Genomic DNA, 24,210 nt, shown 5'->3' with positions numbered 1-24,210 from the left:
TTATTTATTTATTTATTTATTTATTTATTTATTTATTTATTTATTTATTTATTTTTTGTAGAGACAAGGTCTCATTTTGTTGCCCAGGCTGGTCTTAAACTCCTGGGCTCAGGGGATCCTTCTGCCTTGGCCTCCCAAAGTGCTGGGATTATAGGCATGAACCACTGCACCTGGCCGACCTGTTCTGTTTCTGATCTGGGCCAGTTCACCTCTCCTTGGGCAACCTGGTGGCCTCAGCTCCTGGGAGGTCACAACACTAATGCTGAACTTACTGTGGACACCCAACTGGCATAGCACACTACAGCCCCCAAAACATCTGTGCTTAAGCAATCCTCCTTCCTCAGTAGGAGTAGCTGGGACTACAAGTATGCACCACCACACCCAACAGTTTAGTCTTAATTAATGAGATTCTCAAGTCCACTAACAGATTGTATCATTTGTGGAAATTCTACCTTCTCAAATTCTGCATCTATCTGGGATAGGAGGGCAGGTTTCTCATCCTCAAAGAACATTCGCAAAGAGGGACCAACATACAGATACATCACGCCAAGCAGGGTTATGGCAGCAGTCCTCACAGCCTGCCAGACAGAACAAAAAGAACTTTTTAAATCACAAAGATGGCAATAATAACTTTTTAAATCACAAAGATGGCAATACTGCCCTATATATGTTGTTATGTACTCACTGGGTTTGTTGCAGCAAGAGCTGTCTTCACATTGCTAATGAAAGCTTTGACATTCAACCTAGAAGAAACACTTAGAATTAAAAGCAAACAAACGAAACCTTCAAAATACTCAATAGAGTTTTATAAAGCCAGACTCTAGGACTGGCTCCCTTTGGCAAAGTTCTCACTTTTTCTCTTCCTACACTAACTTTATTTTATTTTGTTTTATTTATTTGAGACACAGTCTTGTTCTGTAACCTAGGCCGGAGTACAGTACATGATAGCTCACTGCAACCTCTGCCTCTCTGGTTCAAGCAATTCTCATGCCTCAGCATCCTGAGGAGCTGAGATTACAGGTGTGCAACACCACACCCAGCTAATTTTTTGTTTGTTTGTTTTTAGTAGAAATGGGGTTTCACCATGTTGGCCAGGCTGGTCTCACACTCCTTACCTCAAGTGATCTACCTGCCTCAGCCTCCCAAAGTGCTGGGATTACAGGCTTGAGCTACCGCACTCAGCCTCCTACACTAACTTTAAAGTGAGCTTTAAATACTATCTATATGCTGACAATCCTTTCATGCTTAAATACAACTCTTAAATCCAATCTTGAACTCTCTCCTGAACTCCAGATTCACATCATCCAGCTGCATTTGTGAAATTTCATTTGTATACCTGGAAGACAGCCTACATCTAATATGTTGAAACCAAACTCCTGATTGTCCTTACTCCTCCAATCCCAAAACCTGTTCCTCCCAGTCTTCTCCACCTCAGTAAAGAGCCACATTTTTCTTCCAGTTGCTCAGGCTATCCTTGACTTTTTGAAGTTATCCCTGACTTGTCTCTCTCTTATATCCTGTTCTGTTCTACTTTTTAAATATCTTATCAGTTAAAACACTTCCACTTCTACAGTCTATGTCCAAGCCACCAGAATTTCTCGACAGAATTATTCCAATAGCCTACTAATTCGTCTCCCTGTCTTTGATCTCCTGTTTTCTCTGACAATAGTCAGAATATGAACCCGTTACTCTTCTGCTCAAAAATCCCCTAATGCCTTCCCAACTTACTCAAAATGTTGAGGCCCCACATGACCTGGCCCCCTATTCTTTCTCCAGCTTTATCTCCTACCACTTCCTACCCACTCACTCATTGTCCTATAGCTACATTCTGAAGGAAATACACTCCTTGCTATTTTAAATATATCACATGTGCTTCTACCACAGAGCTTTTGGCATTTGCTCTTCCCTTGGTCTAGAATGCTCCTCTCTGATTATCACAGCTTGCTCTCTCATATCCTGGTCTCTGCTCAGATGTCATTTTTTCAGGAAGAACTCTTCAACTACTATATCGAAAACAAGGCCGGGCGCGGTGGCTCAAGCCTGTAATCCCAGCACTTTGGGAGGCCCAGACGGGCGGATCACGAGGTCAGGAGATCGAGACCATCCTGGCTAATACGGCGAAACCCCGTCTCTACTAAAAAATACAAAAAACTAGCCGGGCGAGGTGGCGGGCGCCTGTAGTCCCAGCTACTCGGGAGGCTGAGGCAGGAGAATGGCGGGAACCCGGGAGGCGGAGCTTGCAGTGAGCTGAGATCCGGCCACTGCACGCCAGCCTGGGCGACAGAGCGAGACTCCGTAAAAATACAAAATTAGCTGGGTGTGGTGGCAGATGCCTGTAATCCCAGCTAATTTTGTATTTTTAGGAGAAGTGGGGTTTCTCCATGTGGGTCAGGTTGGTCTCCAACTCCTGACTTCAGGTGATCTGCCTGCCTTAGCCTCCCATAAGTTCTGGGATTACAAGCATGAGCCACCGCACCCGGCCTGCCTGCCTCTCTGTCTCTCTCTCTGTCTCTCTCTCTCTCTCTCTCTATATATATATGTACTGTTTATTACCTATCTTTCTTTACTCAAACGTAAATCCCATGAAACAGAAATTTAATTTCGTTCACGATGTATTCTGAAGGACTGGAACAAACAATTGGAACATTGTAGTAGCCAATATGTAATTGTTTAATACATGAATAAATGAAAGATCATAACAAAAAAGAGGAAAATATGTGGCTTTTATAAGTGACATGCCAAGAGATTCATGCTATATCAAAGACTATACAATTAAGAGGAATTAAAACAATACCCTCAACTATGGGAGAACACCACAGATAATAACATAACAAACATCAAGCCTGTAATCCCAGCACTTTGGGAGGCCGAGACGGGCGGATCATGAGGTCAGGAGATCGAAACCATCCTGGCTAACACAGTGAAACCCCGTCTCCACTAAAAAATACAAAAAACTAGCCGGACGAGGTGGCGGGCGCCTGTAGTCCCAGCTACTCGGGAGGCTGAGGCAGGAGACTGGCGTGAACCCGGGAGGCGGAGCTTGCAGTGAGCTGAGATCTGGCCACTGCACTCCAGCCTGGGCGACAGACCAGCGAGACTCCATCTCAAAAAAAAAAAGAAAACATAACAAACAGTTTTTTGCTATTTGAGTAACTTCTAGAACAGTGTTTTTTCAATCAGTAGAACTCAAAATACCCTTTTACGAGATATTAACAGGCATGTTGCAAAATGTAGCATGGCACAGACAAAGGCAACATAGTATAGCAGTTACATCATTCTTTCTCCAAACCAGAATGCCTAGATTAAAATCTTGGTTTTGCCACTTTCCTAACTATGATGGGCCCAAATTACTTAAACTTTCTGCACCTTGGTCCTCATCTACAAGATAGAGATAACATAATGCCTCACATAGTTTTTATGACGATTAAATCAAATGAATTATGATTTAGAAAGTGCTTTTTAAAAGTACCTGGAATAAAGTAAACTGTATAAAGTTTTGTTGTAAATAAACAACTGTGCTCTATATGCAAATAAGTTTGGGAACAGTGGGTTAAAGTTAAATAAGCTCTTCTATTGAAGATTTCTGAGAGCATTTCATTCGCCAAGACATACTATAGGTCTTTAAACAAATGTAAATATATACAGAAATTTCCTAATGTATTTGACTAGAAATTCTTGGAACTGGATTTTCTGTGGGAGAGCTATTAATGCTTAAGGAAAAATAACTTAGAGAACTCTTTCGGTGAATATCAAAATGCAGGAACACAAGCCAATATAGACCTTTGAGAACAAAGGTAATCTTATTTTATATAAATGAGACAATCCAGCTCTCGTGCTTCAGAAATAAGCAGCAATAGCTATGATGAATCACGACTTAGAAACTGACAGAACATTTAACTATTTTCCACTTGATTTCGTTCCGACTTACCCAGAAAAACCAAATTCTTTTATGGCATTTGATAGCCAATTCAGAGTTTCTGACTGATTTTTGGGATTCTTTTGTGAGAAAGCCATTGACACAACCTGAAACAGGGGAAAACCAACAGATCTGTGTTTTATCTCGTATTTCTTATAGAAATACACACGACATTAAGGCAGATGTGCATTAAACATAGTTTTCTGATGCTAAAACAACTGCAAGAATGCCTTAGGAACAAGAGTTAATCTACACAAGAAAATGAGGTGAGTGACAGTGGGACTAAAAGGCATTCTGGACTGTTTATAGCTTTTCAGCAATTACTCTGCATTTTAATGTCTTTTATTTTTAGAGACAAGGTCTTGCCCTGTCGTCCAGGAATACAGTGGCACAATCATCAATCATTGCAGCCTGGAAAGCTCGTGGGCTTTCACCATCTATAGAATGTTTCGTTTGTTTGTTTTGAGACAGTCTCACTCTGTTGCCCAGGCTGGAGTACAGTGGCATGATCTTGGCTCACTGCAATGTCTGTCTCCCGGGTTCAAGTGATTCTCCGGCCTCAGCCTCCCTAGTAGCAGGCATTACAGGTTAATTTTTATATTTTCAGTAGAGATGGGGTTTCACCATGTTGGCCAGGCTGGTCTCAAACTCCTGGCCTTACACTGTCCTCCCTCCTCGGCCTCCCAGAGTGCTGGGATTACAGGTGTGAGACCCTCTGTCTGACCGAATATTTTTGACTAACATAAATTTTCATCACTAGGCAATAGAGTATTTTTAAAGGTAAAAATGGAAATGTAGTATCAAAGGGCCGGGTGTGGTGGCTCATGCCTGTAATCCCAGCACTTTGGGAGGCCAAGGCAGCTGGATTACCTGAGGTCAGGAGTTTGAGACCAGCCTGGCCAATATGATGAAATCCTGTCTCTATTAAAATTCAAAAATTAGACAGGTGTGGTGGCAGGTGCCTGTAATCCCAGCTATGCGGGAGGCTGAAGCAGGAGAATCACTTGAACTCAGGAGGGTTGCAGTGAGCCGAGATTGCACCACTGCACTCCAGCCTGGGTGACAGAGTGAAATTCCATCTCAAAACAAAATGCAGTATCAAAAAAGATTTTACTTGAGAAGATAAAAACTAATGTTTAATTAGTAAGCTTAAAGTTTGGGTAAAAAAATTAGGAAAACTGGAGGAATAAGAGTTCTGTGTTACTAACCTGTTCAGCAGTCCACGGTAACATACAGGCTTCAGCTATTGCTGTCATAGCTTCTTTTGCATTGTTCCCACATTTCACATCTCCAATCTTGTCCACAAGGCCATCTAATACAATCTGAGCTGACGTTTTGGAAAAATTTCCCTTCTGGGCAATCAAAGCAACTATGTGAAGCTTCATTTGCATCACCTGAACAAGGATAAGTATCATAAAGTTAGGAGCAAGCCAAGGACATTTATTTATTTACTAGTATTAACAGCATGTAACAGATATGACACGGTTAGGGACAGCTGAGAACACAACTAAAGTAAAACGAGGATTTTAAACAAATATGCAAAATAATTTGTATCCTTTAATTGTTACCAATTACTTAACTGACAGTGAAGAGAGGGAAAAAAAAGCTCCAAAATATTAACAAGTAATATTGCACAGAAAGTTTATGAATTGAAAAATCTGATTTTTAAATTTTCCTCCTCTTATGATTATTTGCATTTAGTACTAAATACACATCCTAAAATACACAACAAATTACTACTGACTGCATAACTGAGAATTACTACTAGGGCTGCCTACAAAAACACTACAACCCTCTTATACACACACACAACACAGAACTTGAGAGATTTTAGAGAACTTGTTGGCTTTTAAGTAAAAGAATAAAAACATCTGTGGAAAATAATTTAAAGATATTATTGTGATGGCAGATCTATGGGATTAAGGACCCCTTTGCTCATAAATATTTTTCTTTGTATTGTGTGAATATTTTAACTTTGTTAAGCCACTAGAAATTCTATTATACAGATTCATTTAGGTGACAAATACCCTCACTTATTTATTTATGTATGTACGTATTTATTTATTTGACAGAATCTTGTTCTGTCACCTGGGCTGGAGTGCAGTGGTGTGATATCAGCTTACTACAACCTCTGCCTCCCGGGTTCAAGTGATTCTCATGCCTCAGCCGCCCAAGTAGCTGGGATTACTTATAGGCACCTGCCACCACGCCTGGCTAATTTTTGTATTTTTAGTAGAGATGAGGTTTTACCATGTTGGCCGGGCTGGTCTCGATCTCCTGACCTCAAGTGGATGTCAAGTGGATCTCAAGTGGATCTCACCTCAGCCTCCCCAAGTGCTGAGATTACAGGCATGAGCCACTGTGCCGAGCCACACAAACACTCTCTTTAAAATGCAATTATTGCCTGGCTCATGCCTGTAATCCCAGCACTTTGGTAGGTTGAGGCGAGAGGAATGCTTGAGGCCGGGAGTTCAAGACCAGCCTGGTCAATATGGAGGGACCCCAGTTCTACAACAAGTACAAAAATTAGTTGGGTGTGGCCCTGGCCTATAGTCCTAGCTACTTGGGAGGCTGAGGTGGGAGGATCACTTGAACCCAGGAGGCTGAGGCTGCAGAAAGACATGTTCACTCTACATGCTACTGCACTCTAGCCTGGGCAAGAGAGTGAGACTTTGTCTCAAACCCCCAAAATTTGACATAGCAGGCACGTGGAAAAAAATAAAAAAGTAAAAAATTTAAAAAATAATCCCAAACCAAAAAACAAAACAAAGAAATGTAATTATCTTGAGTGGGACTTCTGCAATTGTAGAGTCAATACCTCTGAAAAACTGATCTTCCTTAAAAGCAACATAGAACACTGGCAAAAACTATCCAAATCAACTTACCTCACAACTTTGACAATTAAAAAAGGCTTGTAACAATACAAGAACCATTTAAAGACAGGATGCTGAAATTTCAGTAAGGACAGTGAGGTTTCTGGTGATTTAACTTGCTTTGTTCCCCTTTTCTTCCAGCTCCACAGTAGCCTTCAAAACCTGAAGTCTTGTAACCATAGCAACTATGAAAACCAAGAGCTGTGCAGCCACTGACAGGTGGGGGGACAGCTCAGGTTTGGACTTCCTCAAAAAGTTTTGACTCAAAGTACCGTCTTTTCTGGCTGCTTCCTAGAAAAGCTCCATTTGAAGGGCCTGTTATTTGACCAGACTCTAGCTAGCTCAGTGGAAAAAGCCCTATCCCCAGGGATTTTGTTGAAAACAACAAAAACAATGAGTGGCAACTGCTTAACATCTAACATCAGAGCTGTTTAAGTCCACAATACCAGTTGGGGGAAACCAGCTTGGTCAAAAACATAAAAGGATCTAGGGAATAAGGTATCCACAGAGGACTCTGAGAATCTAGAAGGTCGTGTGAATATTCACGGTTGTGTGTATGCCCAGGAAAGACTGAAAAGGGCCCTAATCTCAGATCTCTGACTGACCTTCAAGACCTTGCTTAAAAAGTGAATTCCAGGGTAAAGCTGTAAAGTGCCTGAGTATCTCTGGCATGACCCAGCGTGCACACACACACAAACACACACACACACACAGACACACACACACACACACACACACACAACCCCACCCTTGGCAGAGGGTGGGAGACAGATCATATTGGTTCAAGGCATTTAAGAAAATCTGTCCAATCATTAGCTCGTCATTAAGTTAACCAACGAGAGAGTCTTTGGTGGCCGAAAATCAAAATCACAATGAGATTACACTTCATACTCTCTAAGAATTTGAGAAAAAAATTAGCAAGGTGTAGTGATGCACGCCTGTGGTCCCAACTACTCCGGAGGCTAAAATGGGAAGATCTCTTGAGCCTAAGATGTCAACGCTGCAGTGAGCCACGTTTGCACCACCACACTCCAGCCTGGACAACTGAGTGAAGGCCTTTCTCAAAAAAAAAAAAGTGCTGTGAGAGCAAGAGGACAACTCAAGAATCTTTTAGAATATTTAGCCTTTGTGGAGCTGGCTTATACGAATAAGGTGCTATGTAACCTATGTAACACAATCTAAGGGAAACACAGTGTATGAGAGACCTAAACATTCTAGAGGCAAAACAAGAGGTGGCAGCAGAAGAGAAACCAAAAAGAGACTAGCAGGATGCCAAAAATAAACCTGATACATTTCAAGTTTGTTTAGCACGAGGTCTATTTTATGTACATCTAGAAAAAGAGAAGGAAACTTTTTCTCATTTTCCTTCCTGTACCACTTTCCTATACTTCCCTCTATACCCGCCCCTTAGACTAATAACTTGGTACTGCTAAATTTCAGCTCTATTATCAGTTAATGGGGCTATACAATTGATTATATGGTAAATTTTCATTGGCAATTTAAGGACTGCCCTTATTTTTTATCCCATCAAATAAAAAAGCTATCTCACTGTTTATTTCTCCCTTGAATATGTAAAGATTAGATAAGAAGCCTTCTAGGCCTAAAAATGAGAAGAAAAAAATGCATATATCTAAATTATACAAATTATATATGGATGTATATATTTACATATTTATACATATATAAATCCCTAGTTACATAAAGTTATACAGTTGACCCTTGTACAACATGGGTTTGAGCTGCAAAGATCCACTTATGTATGAATTTTCTTCTGCCTCTGCCACTCCTGAATCAGCAAGACAAACCCCTTTTCTTACTTTCTCCTCCTCAGCCTATTCAACATGAAGATGATGGGAACTGAAGACCTTTATGATGATCCATTGCCATTTAATAAATAGTAAATATGTTTTCTCTTCCTTAGGATTTTCTTAATCACATTTTTTCTCTAGCTTACTTTAATTGTAAGAATACAATATACAATACATGTAACATACAAAATACATTAACTAACTATGTTATCAGTAGGGCTTCTGGCAACAGTAGGCTATTAGTAGTTAAGTTCTTGGGGAGTCCAGAGTTATATGTGAAGTTTCAACGACACAAGGGGTAGTGCCCCTAATTGTCACATTGTTCAAGAGTCAACTGTAGTTATGTGTTCAATCAAAATGCACACACCCCATTGTTCATTAAAAATCATTACCAAGCTGGGCACGGTGGCTCACACCTGTAATCTCAGTACTTTGGGAGGCCAAGACGGGCGGATCATCTGAGGTCAGGAGTTCGAGACCAGCCTGACCAACATAGAGAAACCCGTCTCTACTAAAAATACAAAACTAGCCGGGCGTGGTGACGGGTGCCTGTAATCCCAGCTACTCGGGAGGCTGAGGCAGGAGAATCACTTGAACCTAGGAGGCAGAGGTTGCAGTGAGCCAAGTTCATGCCACTGCACTCTAGCCTGGGCAACAAGAGTGAAACTCCATCTCAAAAAAAAAAAATTAAAAAAAAAAAAAAATTCATTACCAAAACTATTCCGCTGTATTACTCCATAGGATGATGTAATGTAAATTACTTCAATAAAAGACATCAAATCTCACATTTTAAATACCTGAAAATTAGTTTCTTTCCATCCAGGTTTCTTGGCTAGCATCCTCACTAATGCCTGGCATGGCATTTCGGTTCGGTCCATTAACTCAACAGCCTTGAAGTAAAATAAGAGAATAAAAGAGTTAAAGGGTTAAAGATTTAGTTCCAAAGGAAGAGTAAATACCAAAGTCAAGTAAGTGGTTAACTCTGAAGAAAGGAGTGGAATAGAACTGAGGAGGGTTACTGAGGGAGCATATATAGCTTCTGCTGTTATGCTTTATTTCTTTGTGTTTTTATGTCTATGCTTTATTTCTTAAGCTAGATGGTTGGTATATGGCTGTTAAATTAGTATCACTGAACATTTATCTCACATTTCAGGAATTCACAAAAAGTTTGCACCATGCAAAATAATAGTTTTCATTTGCCTAGTAGTATGTGGCAGAAACTGCTTATACATATTTTCTCTTCCTTGATTTTCCTAAAAACAGCAAAGCAGAATAGATTTGAAGTTCTAAAGTCCTGATTATTAAAGAAGTACAAACTCAGATCTAAACCGAATGGGCAGCAGAAGCAGGACTGGAAGGCTTCTCTGCCTTAAGTGACAGTGCTCTTGCAGTTGCTCCTCACCCTTCATCATTAGAATCACCTGGTATATGCCAAAATGAACTGCCATGTTCCTTTACAACACAGGTTTTTGAGAGGTTTTGTCCAATTCTACCAAGGAATCATGATGATAAAGCCGGAAAAAAGTACTGGATGAGGGATGGTTTAAGTAGAGAGACCTATTTGCCTAGGAAGTTTATAAGCAAGTACCATAGTTAAAAAATTAATCTAAGCTGGGCTGGGCCGGGCGTGGTGGCTCATGCCTGTAATCCCAGCACTTTAGGAGGCCGAGGTGGATGGATCATGAAGTCAGGAGATTGAGACCATCCTGGCTAACACAGTGAAACCCCGTCTCTACTGAAAATACAAAAAATTAGCCAGGCGTAGTGGCGGGCACCTGTAGTCCCAGCTACTCAGGAGGCTGAGGTAGGAGAATGGCGTGAACCCAGGAGGCAGAGCTTGCAGTGAGCTGAGATCACGCCACTGTACTCCAGTATGGGCAACAGAGCGAGACTCTGTCTCAAAAAAAAAGAAAAAAATTAATCTAAGCCTTGTAATTCAGAATAAGAATATAATTTTCTTAAGTATTAAGTCATGGGCTTATAGAGGCCATAGAATACTGATGTTTAAAATAGCAAACACTACACAGCTACAAAAAATAAAAAGTCCCACCTCATCTTTAATGCCATGAAATGTGTTCACTGATTATAAAACATCACAATTAGGACAAATTCTTTATTATCAATTTCACTGCTTCCATATAATCTGATTTTCTTTCATACTCAATTCATCCCTATGCACTACCTTCTGGAACTCTTCCATACAAGCCAGCCTTTCTTTCCAGTTACTGCTGTCAAGAAGCTGTATACAGGTAGGGGGAAGAACAGCCGAAGCTTTTTCTTCACATACTTCGATCTGTAAGATACAAAAACATATTAGAATTAGGAATTGCTTAAGGGAACAGATGACAAAAATGTAAACATACTCCAGTCAAAACTAAAAGAATACTCCCATGGTATGCTATAGTTTCTGAGGCTTCTATTATACTTTGATAAAGGAGACTGTCCAAGGCAGTTCCAATAAGCTAAAAGATATCAATTAACTGTATGTTGTAGAACCCACCAAGAACTCCAGTCTTCTCATAGGTCTCACTTTGCAGGGTTCATGAGTTTCAGGCTCAGTGTGTAATACTGACCGAGAGCTCAGGCTCCACTATTTCTTTAGTCTCCAGTCCTTTCTTGTTCTTGGTTCCAGTATTCCCTGCGCCTCCTGGTGCAGCTGGTTTCCCCTTCTTCGGTGGCCCACCAGCCTAAAACAATTTAAAAAATAAAAATTAAACCACTTAAGGATTTAAAATGGTGGAGTTATTTTTTATTTTTTTTTGAGACAGTGTCTCATTTTGTTGTCGAGCCTGGAATGTAGTTGCACAAGCTCGGCTCACTACAGGCTCAACCTCCTGGGCTCAAGGGATCTTCCTTCCCACCTCAGCCTACTGTGTAGCTGGGACCACAGGCGTGTGCTACCATGCCTGGCTAATTAAAAAAAATTTTTTTGTAGAGACAGGGTTTTGCCATGTTGCCCAGGCTGGTCCCGAATTCCTGGCCTCAAGTGATCCTTCTGTCTTGGCCTCCCAAAGTGCTGGGATTACAAGCATGAATCACTGTACCCGGCCTAAAACAGTGGTTTTTAAACTTTTATTGAGTCACATTCTCTCTCAAAAGTTTGATTAAAATGAGGGATTACCCTAAAATAAACATTTTTTGTACCTACAAAATTTAGCACAGTTTCAAGGTCAGACAGAACCCCTGAAGACCATCCATGGGGTAATCTGTAGACCCCATATTAAAAATTTGATTTTAGAATTAATGAGATAAATGAAACAAGAGATGACCTCAAATTATACTACATTTACAAATTAATTTGAGAATGACATCCCGATACCTTTTTTTTTTTTACATTTATTTGGGGTTTGTTTGTTTTCTGAGACAGGGTCTTGCTCTGTCATCCAGGCTGGAGTGCAGTGGCCCGATCACGGCTCACTGTAGCCTTGACCTCCTGGGCTTAAGTGAGCCTCCCACCTCCGCTTCCCAAGTAGCTGAGCGCAGTAGTTCACACCTGTAATCCCAGCACTCTGGGAGGCTAAGGATCCCTTGAGCCCAGGAGTTTGAGACCAGCCTGGGCAGTATGGCAAGACCCCATCTTTACAAAAAAATACAAAAAATATTCATTCCACTCGTTTTCAAAAGTCCCAAGATACAAAAGCAGAATATGTATGGGGGGAAAAAGTCACAAGAAAATAGTATATCACAATGTACACAGCAAATGATAACTATATTATGGCAGCACGCATCACCATCCACATTGTTCCTTCTACCTATTTTGGATATTTGTTATGAAATGCCGCAAACCTAAAAAGAAAAGATAAAATAACAGAGGACCAAATTAGTCTTCAGCATCCAAAGTTGTTCTGAAACTAATGTTATCTTGAATATATTCCAATATTTTAAGTTGTAGTTAGCAAAACCAAGGATGCCAGTTTTTAACTAAATGGAAGCCTGTAATACTTACCATGTCATATCAACAGTATGGTTTTGTTGGTTCATAGTAATAACCCCATAAAGGGATTTATATTCTAACCCTAAAAACAGAAAATTCTGTACTCTTTGATTAACTACGATACCTCTTCTGGATCTTTCTCTGTAATAGCATTCTCTATATGGAGAGATACTTCAAATAACAAATCTCCTACTATTCTTTTTGTTGTTGTTAACAGACATCAATTTTTACTTATTAATTGACAGATTTACTGAGGCTGGGCATGGTGGCTCATGCCTGTAATTTCAGCACTTTGGGAGTCTGAGGCAGGCAGATAATTTGAGGTCGGGAGTTTGTGACCAGGCTGGACAACATGGTGAAACCTTGTATCTACTAAAAATATAAAAATTAGCCAGGCGTGGTGGCAGGTGCCTATAATCCCAGCTACTTAGGAGGCTGAGGCAGGAGGATTCCTTGAACCTGGGAGGCACAGGTTGCAGTAAGCCAAGATTGCATCACTGCACTCCAGTCTGGGCAACAGAGCGAGACTCCATCTCAAAAAAAAAAAAAAAAAGTTAAGATAGTAAATTTTATGTTAAATTGATAAAATGCACTTCTGTGCTTTTGTTACCATTTTTATCTCTATTAAAGCTTCAAATAGCTGAATTTATTGCTGGAATATCCTATCTTCATTAACAGATTTTCTGCTCTATTTTTAATGTGGCAAATGAATTCATTTCTCAAACAAAATAATTTTAGAGGAACAACTACGAACCTGAGACTCAGACCCTTCCTTACTAAATTCTATTTTCAAATAATCTATTAACCTTAGCAGCAGGTGCCTTTTTTAGAGGTCCTGGTTTGGATGCAGAAATGTCCTTTGTGTCCTTATCTCCTGCAGCCCCTGAAGCAGCAGTCCTTCCAGGCAGAGGTTTGAATTCCTTCTTATCAGCAGCTAGTCCAGCTTTCTTACCATGTATTAGTTCTACCTTTTCTGAACATTCTTTGATCTGGAGAATGAAAATGAGATGAACATCATTAAGCCCAACTTTGAAACACAACCACTATGTTATTACATTTCTAAACCACAACTACACGTAAGAATTCAGAAAAATGGCTGGGCAAGGTGGCTCAAGCCTATAATCCCAGCACTTTGGGAGGCCGAGATGGGTGGATCACTTGAGGTCAGAGGTCCGAGACCAGCCTGGCCAACATGGTGAAACCCTGTCTCTACCGAAAACACAAAAAAATTAGCCGGGCATGGTGGCAGACGTCTGTAATCCCAGCTACTTGGGAGGCTGAGGCACAAGAATCGTTTGAATTCAGGAGGCAGAGGTTGCAGTGAGCTGAGATTGTGCCATTTGCACTCCATCCTGGGTAACAGAGTGAGACTCGTTGCCAAAAAAAAAAAAGAAAATTCAGAGAAAAAATTTCCCTTTCAACAAAGATAAATTATCCACACTTTTCTGGCAGTAGATAGGCATATGTAAGATATTAATCTGACATTTTATTTCTTTACAAATTAGAATTGTAATAAACTTAAAATGACCATATTGTTTATGGAAGACATTCACATATAGGAAGGTAACTTTCCGGACTTTAGAAATAAATTTATCTCACAGAACTGTTTTCATCTTCTCTACAGATGGTCACTCAGCTTTTTTTGGTTACAATTTGAAAGATATTTCTACTATTATCACCATCATAGCCTTAAATGAAACTTAAATTCTCAAAAGCTGTTTTCAAACTCTAGGTGTGAACTACCAGTGGAGGATGAAATAAATTTCCTGAGGTGATATCAGCATTTTTTTTCTTAGTAAAACAACAGACAAAATTGAAGACAAAAAGTACCAAAGAGCATCCTCCAAAACTTGTTTCAATTATGCATTTCTTTCCTACTGTAAAGGGCAATTTAAAAAAAAAATCAAGAAATCCTGATCAAAAGAATACCAGTACTCTCCAATTGTCAAGAGACAAAGCCATGATGCAAAGAGACAGGACTGTTGTCCAAATTCAGTCCAATCCATTACTAACCCACCTTATCAAGCTTGAGTTTGTCCACATCAGCTAAGAATGGGTTTACTGCTTTCTCGCCAACCACCTTCAAAGCAGTACCCAATGCTTCAAATGCGGCATCTCTGACTTCAGGAGCAGAATCATTGATGTGCTATAGTCCAGAAGTAAGCAAAATATTAATGCAAGGTATTTTAGGCATTACTCATTTTAATTCAGACTGATGGTTGCTGGATAAAGAATTTGCTTTTTACAATTTTCTGAAGCTAGGTGTAGCTTTCCTTGTGCCAACTGACAGTTCCTCTTTCAAAAATTCTTTCTGGGCCAGGCATGGTGGCTCATGCCTGTAATCCCAGCACTTTGGGAGGCCAAGACAGGTGGATTACCTGAGGTCAGGAGTTTGAGACCAGCCTGGCCAACACAGTGAAACCCCATCTGTACTAAAATACAAAAACTAGCCAGGCATGGTGGCACATACCTATAATCCCAACTACTCAGGAGGCTGAGGCAGGAGAATTGCTTGAGCCTGGGAGGCAGAGGTTGCAGTGAGCCAAGATTGTGTGACTGCACTCCAGCCTGGGCAACACAGCTAAACTCCATCTCAAACAAAAAAAACAAAAACAAAAACAAACAAAAAATTTCTTTCTGGGTTAAGGAAACCCTTGGTAATCCATTTAGCAAAATTAAGTGCTTCCTTTTCCTCTTACCCTCTATCTAAAATGACTCATTCCCAGATGATCTTCAAATACTCCACATTTGATGCCTATGCTTGGCCAGATCCAGCTGAACACCAGTATATGGGCCAAGTAAGAAACAAAATATTTAACAGTTAATGGAATCACAACACTAACTTGTGCTTTCTTTCAAGAAGAGGAACACAGTTATGAGAATTTGGATTCAGTTACCAAGCTGCAAAGAGTCTGCTCCTCAAAAGATTATGACCCCTATAGTCTGAAAGTCAAGTAGTCACTGTACATAATTAGCAGGAAAAAAATGTTGCCTAGGTATAATTTCAATATTCCCCCAATTTCAAGGAGAGTCTGTACCTTAAGTAGTGCAGCACAAAAGGGCTTTAGCAAGCTCTTTGGCAGGGTAGAAGCAGTGCAGTGGCGGAAACTTCTTGCAATAAAAAGAGATGTCTGCTGCTTGATGGTTGGATTTTTATTATCCATTACTGCTAAAACATCCTCACTGATGTTCTGTAGTGTGGTCTTTGGGAAAAAAATGTGCTTAATGAACTTTTTTCAATTGTAAAGAACAATCAAAATATTATATTGACAAACTTTACTTCAGATAAAACTACAAACTCACGCTGTCAACTTACAGTAAGGAAGATTGCATCAATTGCCTCCTGCAAGGCTTGTACCACTTGAGGTTTCTTCTCTTTGAATTTCTCCAAGATGGTTGGCACAACCTGTAAAAGTAAGTGGCTAGAACATTATTCAGCAACAAAGAGGAATGATATATTTATGTATACCAGAACATGGCTGAACCTTAAAAATAGTATGCTAAGTTTAAAAAAAGCCAGTCATAGGCTGGGCACAGTGACTCATGCCTGTAATCCCAGCACTTTGGGAGGCTGAGGCAGGTGGGTTGCTTGAGGCCAGGAGTTCAAGACCAGCCTAAGCAACAGAGTGAGATCTTGTCTCTACTAAAGCAAACAAAAAAAAACCCTGTCTGTCAAAAAAAAAAAAAAGCAGTCGCAAAGACCATGCTTTGTATGATGACTCCATTTACATGAAATGTTAAAACCACAGAGACAAAAAAGTATATTAGTGGTTGCTAGGGTCAAGGGCAGGGAGCAGCACGGGAAGTGACTGTTAATGGGCAAGGGGTTTCTTTCTGGGGTGATGAAAATGTTCTGGAATTAGATAGTGCTGATAGTTACATAACATTGTGAATATTCTAAAATCATTTTAAGAAGGTAAATTTTATAGTATGTAAGTTTTATCTCAAAACTTACTTTCTAAAAAATCACCTTGTAAATTCTATGGCACGTAAGTTTTATCTCAATAAAACTTACTTTCTAAAAAACCACCTTGTCTCCACTAAAACAAACCAATAAAGCAAACATTTAAGTGGAATAAAAAGTCATTTCCTTTCTTGAAGGACATAGAATCTTATGCTGCAACAATGAAGAATTCTTATTCTCTCCCACTACGGCAGTGCTTCTCAATCTATTTGCTGCCTCTGCACCACGGGGTCTCGCTCTGTCACCCAGGGGGGAGTGCAGTGGGATGAACATGGCACACTGTAGCCTCGGCCCGCTGGGCTCAAGTAATCCTCTCATCTCAGCCTCCCGAGTAGGTAGGTCTCAGGTATATGTCACCACATCTGATAATTTTTTTTTTTAATTATTAATTTTTTGACCACTTCACTGTAAATATAATTTTTTATTTTATTTTTTGTCGAGAAGGGGGTTTCTCCATGTTGCCCAGGCTGGAGAAGGAAATTTCTAAGGTCCAAAGGACACAGTAAAGCTCAATGGCATCCAAAAAAAGGAAAAAATTATTTTTAAGATTTCACAGAATTGGTTATAGACTACTTGGTATAGTCCAAGGACTATGGTTCCCATGGAAAAAATATGAGACTTTTTAATACTAGTTATAAACTTGAACATCAAGATATTTTAATGTCTATAAAACTAACGTTCACTTTTATAAATATTGCCAAAAAGACAGTTTGTAAACATTTAAAGAAAATAAAGCCAAGTCACTAACATGCTTGATACTAACACCATATATATTACAGTATTAAGGCAGGGGAGACCCCAAACTATAGAGCAATGGAGACATTCTTTACCAGGACAACAAAGTGAAACAAAGCCAGAATCAGAACTCAAACTGGAAAGCCAGGCAATTATCCGATCATAATTTGGTAAATTAAAATGAATTTTAGGCCGGTGTGGTGGCTCAAGTCTGTAATCCCAGCACTTTGGGAGGCTGAGGCAGGCAGATGGCTTGAGCCTAGGATTTCGAGACCAGCCTGGGCAAGATGGTGAAACCCCATCTTTACCAAAAATACAAAAAGTAGTCAAGCGTGGTGGGGTGTGCCTAAAGTCTCAGCTACTCGGGAGACTGAGGTGGGAGGATCACCTGAGCCTAAGAGGTTAAGGCTGCAGTGAACTGAGATGGTGCCACTGTACTCCAGCCTGGGTGACAAAGTGACACCCTGTCTCAAAAAAAAAAAAACAAAAAACAAAAAATTAAAATTATTCTCTGAACTGATATTTAAGTGGTTTAGGAAAAAATTGTTCTTTATCTTGAAAAATTATTCCCAATACAAAAGTGTGAAATATTCTACTAAGTAACACAAAATTGACCGAAATAGCGTATACACAGATATTATATAATATTGATTGCTATAAAAATAGATTTTAATTTTATTTCAATTTATGATGTACATGTCTAAGGGTTTTATAGATCCTTATTTTTATTTCCCTAATAATAAGCCAGTCATGATTTATTTTTATTTGGTAGTGTCTTCTTTTTCTTCAGTTAAGTTCTCTGAGATTATTTTTAATGCTATGAGTAAGCAAGCTCCAAATACCATAGCTCATGTGAGGCTAGATATTAGCTTCAAAATATAAAATGGACACATGACTAGGGACTATTAGGAAACTCCTAAGTCAATCTAGGGAATCAAATGATGAAGTGGCTAGCAAGCTAAACTCTAAAGATCAATAAGGTCAATTTTTAGGATGAGCCATTCTTAGTAATTCAGACCAGATTTAGAGGCCAAAGGACAGAAGCCACAGTTAAAGAAAACATCTTAATTAATTAAAATTATTACCAAATTTGATTGGAAACAAACTATACAAATAGTATAGTCAACAAATGTCTCCAGTCAGATTTTCTTTGAATAAGTAAAATGCAGAGAACCTACATAAAATATACAACATTGTAACCTATATAAAAGTCTCAAATACATAAGTAAATTATATATTAAAATAAGAAAACACTATAAAACACATTTTATATATTAACCTCACAGTTTTACATTTATAGTTTTTTACTGCCTTTCCTACTCTCATTTTCATTCTGGTCCTGGTCGTTACAAGTTTTGTTTCATCTTGTCATAATGTGTATAACATTTTAAGAACAAAGTAAGATACTAGTAAGTAAGTAATAAGCAAATAAATCAACTCAACTAAGTACTTTAGGCCTAGTCCCTGACTTTCTACACAAGGCCTATAAATTTTGTTATAACTGACATCTACTGAAATTTATAAGATATGCTGAATATTAACAAAACAGAGAGAAATTTACTGGTATAATACATACACATCTATGCCAAGGAGTTGTTTTAAAGCAAACAGCAAACTAGGCCTACTATTTTTGATAAATTTTGTTGATCTGTATCTAAAAAGGAGTGTTACTTACATGTCCTGCATATTGTCCAAATTTCTTCCTTAGCCCAACAGCCAGGCCAGTAAGACATTTTGCTGCCAAAGCCACCAACATGACATTGGTATCCTTTCCAACAACCTACCAAAGGGCGGGGGGGTGTGGAAAGGAAAACAAAATAGTCACAGCCATGTAGAAGAGTATTGAAATTTTATTCTCAAAAGAACTCTGAGGCCAGGTGCAGTAGCTCAAGCCTGTAATCCCAGCACTTTGGAAGGCAGAGGTGGGTGGATCACCTGAGGTCAGGAGTTCGAGATCAGCCTGAACAACATTGTGAGACCCTGTCTCTACTAAAAATACAAAATTTAGCCAGGCATGATGGCGGGCACCTGTAAACCCAGCTACTTGGGAAGCCAAGGCAGGAGAATCACTTGAACGCGGGAGGTGGAGGTTGCAGTGGGCCAAGATTGCACCATTGCACTCCAGTCTGTGCAACAAAGCGAGACTCCATCTCAAAAAAAAAGAACTCTGAAAGCTCTTATGCTAATATATGACCAATTTTATTTACTACAAGACAGGAGAAATTCTTCTTTCATTGTATTGAATTCGGGAGCTTCCCTTCATTATGTTTAGTCTTCTATCTTGAAGTTCTACTAATAAAACATAGAAAAACCACAACATCAAATTTCTCACTATCCAGTAGTGGCAATCTGGGCTGCCAGCACTGTTCAACTGTGCAGGAAATGACCCTGATAATGGCAGAGAGACTAGAGGTCTGCTGACTTTACTTTGGGACAAGGAAAATGAAAAGACAACGTATCTCTGAAAGACACGACTGGGCAACAGCTCTAGCATTCATAACCAAGAAGCACCAGTAGAAACTGCTGCAGGTACCTTCAGGAAGTCCATGGGGACTCTAAATTGTTAATGCTATTGCAACCATTCTTCTGAGGAAGCTTCTGGCCTTGAGGCTGCCACTTCAGTCATCTAATGATGGTTAAGCTTCGATTCAGAGTCTCAGTTGATTCTCCTCTAGCACTGCTTATACTACTGCCCTCCTATGCCACACCCCACAAAGCCCAGCACTTATCTAAACTCATGGGTGGTAGCTGCATCTGTGTCAATTTAGCAAGACAGTGATTATGACTGGGTTCCTTCCTGGTAAGATTTTGCTGTGGTACACTGCCCAATCAGTTGGTGTTAAAAGGCTGCTTTATTACACAATAATATAGGCACGGTGGCATATGCCTGTAGTCTCAGCTACTTGGGAGGCTGAGGCAAAAGGATCACTCACTTGAACCTGGGAGGCAGAGGTTGCAGTGAGCCAAGATTGCACCACTGCACTCCAGCCTGGACACCAGAGCAAGACTCTCTCTCTCTCTCTCACAATACACACACGCATACACACACACACACACAAACACAGCTGCTTTATTTATAAATGTCCCCAAACTCTTCTTTTTTCACTCTTTTCCTAGTAGGAGTAATGCCTCCCATCTACTTTGAATTTTATCTAGTCCCTACAATCTAGTGTTCCATAAGCAGAATGCTTTATTCTAGATTCTCTGCATTAAACAACTCCTAACATGCAACATGCAGGAAGTTCTACTTGGCACTTATATGCACTCCTTAAGTGCTGAGGAATAAGGATGAATAAACTAACATTTATTAAAAAAACAAATTAGGCACTAACATTTTGTAGGCACTTTATAATCCTTTGTAAATTTAATTTTCGCCCAAACCCTATGAGGTAAGTACTATTACTATTTCAACTTTGCAGATTCACAGCCAGGCGTGATGGTTCACGTTTATAATCTCAGGACCTTAAGAGGTTGACGCGGAAGGATCGCTTGAGTCCAGGAGTTCAAGACCAGCCTGGGCAACATGGCGAAACCCTGCCTCTACCAAAAATAGAAAAATTAGCCAGGCATGGTGGCACGCGCCTGTAGTCCCAGGTACTCAGGAGGCTGAGGTAGGAGAATCGCTTGAACCTCGGAGGCGGAGGGTGCAGTAAGCCAAGATCGTGGCACTGCACTCTAGCCTGGGTGACAGAGCGAGACACTGTCTCAAAAACAAAAAACAACAAAAAATGTGCAGATTTCAAAAAGAAATTTTTTTTTTGAGACAGAGTCTGGCTCGATCTCAGCTCACTGCAACCTCCCCCTCCCAAGTTCAAGTGATCCTCCCATCTCAGCCTCCCAAGTAGCTGGGACTAAAGGCAAGTGCTACCACACCTGCTAATGTTTCCATTTTTTGTAGAAACAGAGTTTCTTCACGTTGCCCAGGCTAGTCTTAAACTACTGGGCTCAAGGGATCAGCCCGCCTCGGCCTCCCAAAGTGTTGGGATTATAGGTGTGAGCTACTGTACCCAAACCAGATTCTAAAAATTAAATAGAGATTAATGTGCTTACAGTCAGGTAGTTAGCAAATGGTAAAGCTGTGCGATTCAAACCCAGGTCAATTCTGACTCCAAAGCTTTTGCTTCTTTTATTAAGTAAAGCATGTTCTTCCTCTAAACTTGTGTTAAGTCCACTTTCCTCACGAGAGGATGAGATCAGGGTCGTAAGAAACATTTTGTTAAATCTCTAATTACTGTAAGTCTATGGAGAAAAAATTTTCCATTCATTTCTGTATTGAAATCACTATTGGTATTTACAAATGTTTTGATTATTTTTCCTTACCAAAATATCTCTCAGATATGATTCAGATGCTAGACTTTATATTTAGCATCTAAATATACATTCTAGGAATGGACACCAAAAACATGTAAGACCCCATTCCAACAAATTCTAGTTCAATGAATTCAGGATGAAATTTGGACATCAGTATTTTTATATGGCTCAAAGGGTGATTTTGTCATATGGGCTCAGTTAAAGAACTATCATTCTATCCCTTTCTTAGGAGAATACCTCTTCCTACCCATTGTTGGAACAGTAACCAGTGGGAGCTAAACTCTAGACAGACACTCATGATCTTAATGTATAGTATTGAAGAAGATACCATGAATCTGTTAAATTTCAAGATTGTGAAGGCTCAAATAAACTTATAAGTGAGCAATGGACCAGATACCCTAATACAGTATCTGCCTGTCACACTCATTGACACGTATCCCATAAACAAGTTATTCTCAACTGGAAAATGAGAGTAGGGAAGATGGAGAAGTGTTTATTTTTAAGAAAAGTAACATATGTGGGGAGACTCCATTTCAGAGGTAACAATCTTTTCAGTAATTTCTGTTCTAGACCAGGGAATGGAAGCTTTAGCTCATAATCTCAATATAATCTAAACAATAGGAAATTTTGTACACAGTTATAAGTACTGTCACTTTTCTCATAAATTGAGGCCTACAGTATTAAAACACAAAGTGCTTTAAAGTAATTATCAATTGGTATTTATCTTTAACTAGAAATGAAAGCCATTAGTTAATAATAAACAAAAACACACTGTTGACAGAGGGAAGGAAGCAAATTAATGAAACTTATTATGAATTACTGTGTTTAGAAAACTATGACGACGCCGGGCATGGTGGCTCAAGCCTGTAATCCCAGCACTTTGGGAGGCTGAGACGGGCGGATCACGAGGTCAGGAGATCGAGACCATCCTGGCTAACACGGTGAAACCCCGTCTCTACTAATAATACAAAAATCTAGCCGGGTGTGGTGGCGGGCGCCTGTAGTCCCAGCTACTTGGGAGGCTGAGGCAGGAGAATGGCGTGAACCCGGGAGGCGGAGCTTGCAGTGAGCTGAGATCCGGCCACTGCACTCCAGCCTGGGCGACAGAGCAAGACTCCGTCTCAAAAAAAAAAAAAAAAAAAAAAAGAAAACTATGATGAATACAAGCAATAATTAAGAGGGGAAAGTAGAAAGAACAAGTGAAAAAAACATTAATACCACATAGAAGTCTAAAGATTATATAAGAAAGCACTTTGAAAATCCAAATCTTAATGTAAAGATAAATAAATTATATATATATATTAAAAAAACCAAATGCCCATAGGCATAGGCAAGTGACAAAATCAAATAAGCGATGAGGTAAGAGGGAGGCATCTTATAAATAAAAGAACTATAGGCCGGGCACAGTGGCTCATGCCTGTAATCCCAGCACTTTGGAGGCTGAGGCAGGCGGATCACTTGAGGACAGGAGTTCAAGACCAACCTGGGCAACATGATGAAACCCTGTTTCTACTAAAAATACAAAAAAAAAAAATTAGCCGGGCATGGTGGCACACGCCTGTAATCCCAGCTACTCGGGCGGCTGAGGCAGGAGAATCACTTGAACTCGGGAGGTGGAGGATTCAGTGAGCTGAGATCATGCCACTGCACTCCAGCCTGGGTGACAGAGTGCAACTCTGTCTCAAAAATAAATTAATTAATTAAAAATAATAGAAAAAAAAGAACTATTAATCTGTGAGAACAGGAAAGCCCACATAATATGCTAAATCAGGTGACAACTCAAAACAGTTTAAAAATAATTTCAGGAATACCATAAGAAATTTTAAAGTGTATGTCTTTTTACTACTTTCATTAAAGGAAAAAAACTGAGAAATTAATGGGATTACTTGATTTATACAATACAAAGAAGAGATTATTATGGAGGGAAAAAGGATTGGTCTGTAATCTATTCTTCAATCTCATCCTCTTTTTTCCATTTCACCATTTCCCTACTTTTGTTATGTTTCTAGGAAGTCAACATAATACGAAGTTTGTGTGTACATATAACTAAAATCAAATAGAAAAAATAAAATGTCGGTTGGGCACTGTGGCTCATGCCTGTAATTCCAGCACTTTGGGAGGCCAAGGAGGGTACATCACCTGAGGTCAGGAGTTCGAGACCAGCCTGGCCAATATGGTGAAACCCTGTCTCTACTAAAAACACAAAAATTAGCTGGGCGTGGTGGCAAGTGCCTACAAATCCCAGCTATTTGGGGGGCTGAGGCAGAAGAATCACTTGAACATGGGAGGCAGAGGTTGCAGTAAGACGAGATCGTTCCTGGGCAACAACAGCGAAACTTCATTTAAAAAAAAAAAAAGTCTCTGTCACTACTTAATGCAAAAAGAAAAGAAAATGTCTTGTTTCAGGTTAATTTTTATAACTGAAGTTAACTTTTCATTGTTTTAAATATTTTAGCCACAAAATTCACTTCCTTTTTACTTGTTTGTGGTCTTTAATTCCCTCCACCCCACCATGTGAAAAGGGAAAGAAATTTCTACTGCTACCCTGGATCTCTCAGAAATCAAAATCCATGATGCTCTCCTTATATAGTACAGCAAGAGATTATATTTACATTCACAATGCCAGTGGAAACCACAGAACTGTCTATGTGAGAAGCTAATATCCTTAG

At 39.7% G+C, this 24,210-nt stretch overlaps 1 protein-coding gene across 4 annotated transcripts in view; it reads right to left on the bottom strand.

The window, feature by feature from the left end:
- The window catches only part of CKAP5 (cytoskeleton associated protein 5), a 101,141-nt gene that overhangs the window by 40,171 nt on the left and 36,760 nt on the right, over positions 1 to 24,210 (bottom strand). For all 4 annotated transcript variants that reach the window (XM_023215693.2, XM_023215696.2, XM_023215695.2 and 1 more), the window contains exons 9-20: positions 18,906 to 19,010; positions 15,848 to 15,937; positions 15,570 to 15,734; positions 14,549 to 14,677; positions 13,338 to 13,520; positions 11,171 to 11,284; positions 10,780 to 10,890; positions 9,395 to 9,487; positions 5,125 to 5,310; positions 3,929 to 4,023; positions 686 to 743; positions 453 to 578 (exon numbers count right to left, since the gene is read on the bottom strand). In XM_023215693.2, coding sequence (XP_023071461.2) covers positions 453 to 578; positions 686 to 743; positions 3,929 to 4,023; positions 5,125 to 5,310; positions 9,395 to 9,487; positions 10,780 to 10,890; positions 11,171 to 11,284; positions 13,338 to 13,520; positions 14,549 to 14,677; positions 15,570 to 15,734; positions 15,848 to 15,937; positions 18,906 to 19,010 — 1,455 coding nt within the window. The remainder of the gene's footprint in view (positions 1 to 452; positions 579 to 685; positions 744 to 3,928; positions 4,024 to 5,124; positions 5,311 to 9,394; positions 9,488 to 10,779; positions 10,891 to 11,170; positions 11,285 to 13,337; positions 13,521 to 14,548; positions 14,678 to 15,569; positions 15,735 to 15,847; positions 15,938 to 18,905; positions 19,011 to 24,210) is intronic.

Source organism: Piliocolobus tephrosceles, chromosome 13, assembly GCF_002776525.5.
Source record: "Piliocolobus tephrosceles isolate RC106 chromosome 13, ASM277652v3, whole genome shotgun sequence".
Taxonomy (NCBI): Eukaryota; Metazoa; Chordata; class Mammalia; order Primates; family Cercopithecidae; genus Piliocolobus; species Piliocolobus tephrosceles.
Note: the sequence above shows the minus strand (reverse complement) of the source record. Positions and strands in the feature narration are given on the sequence as shown.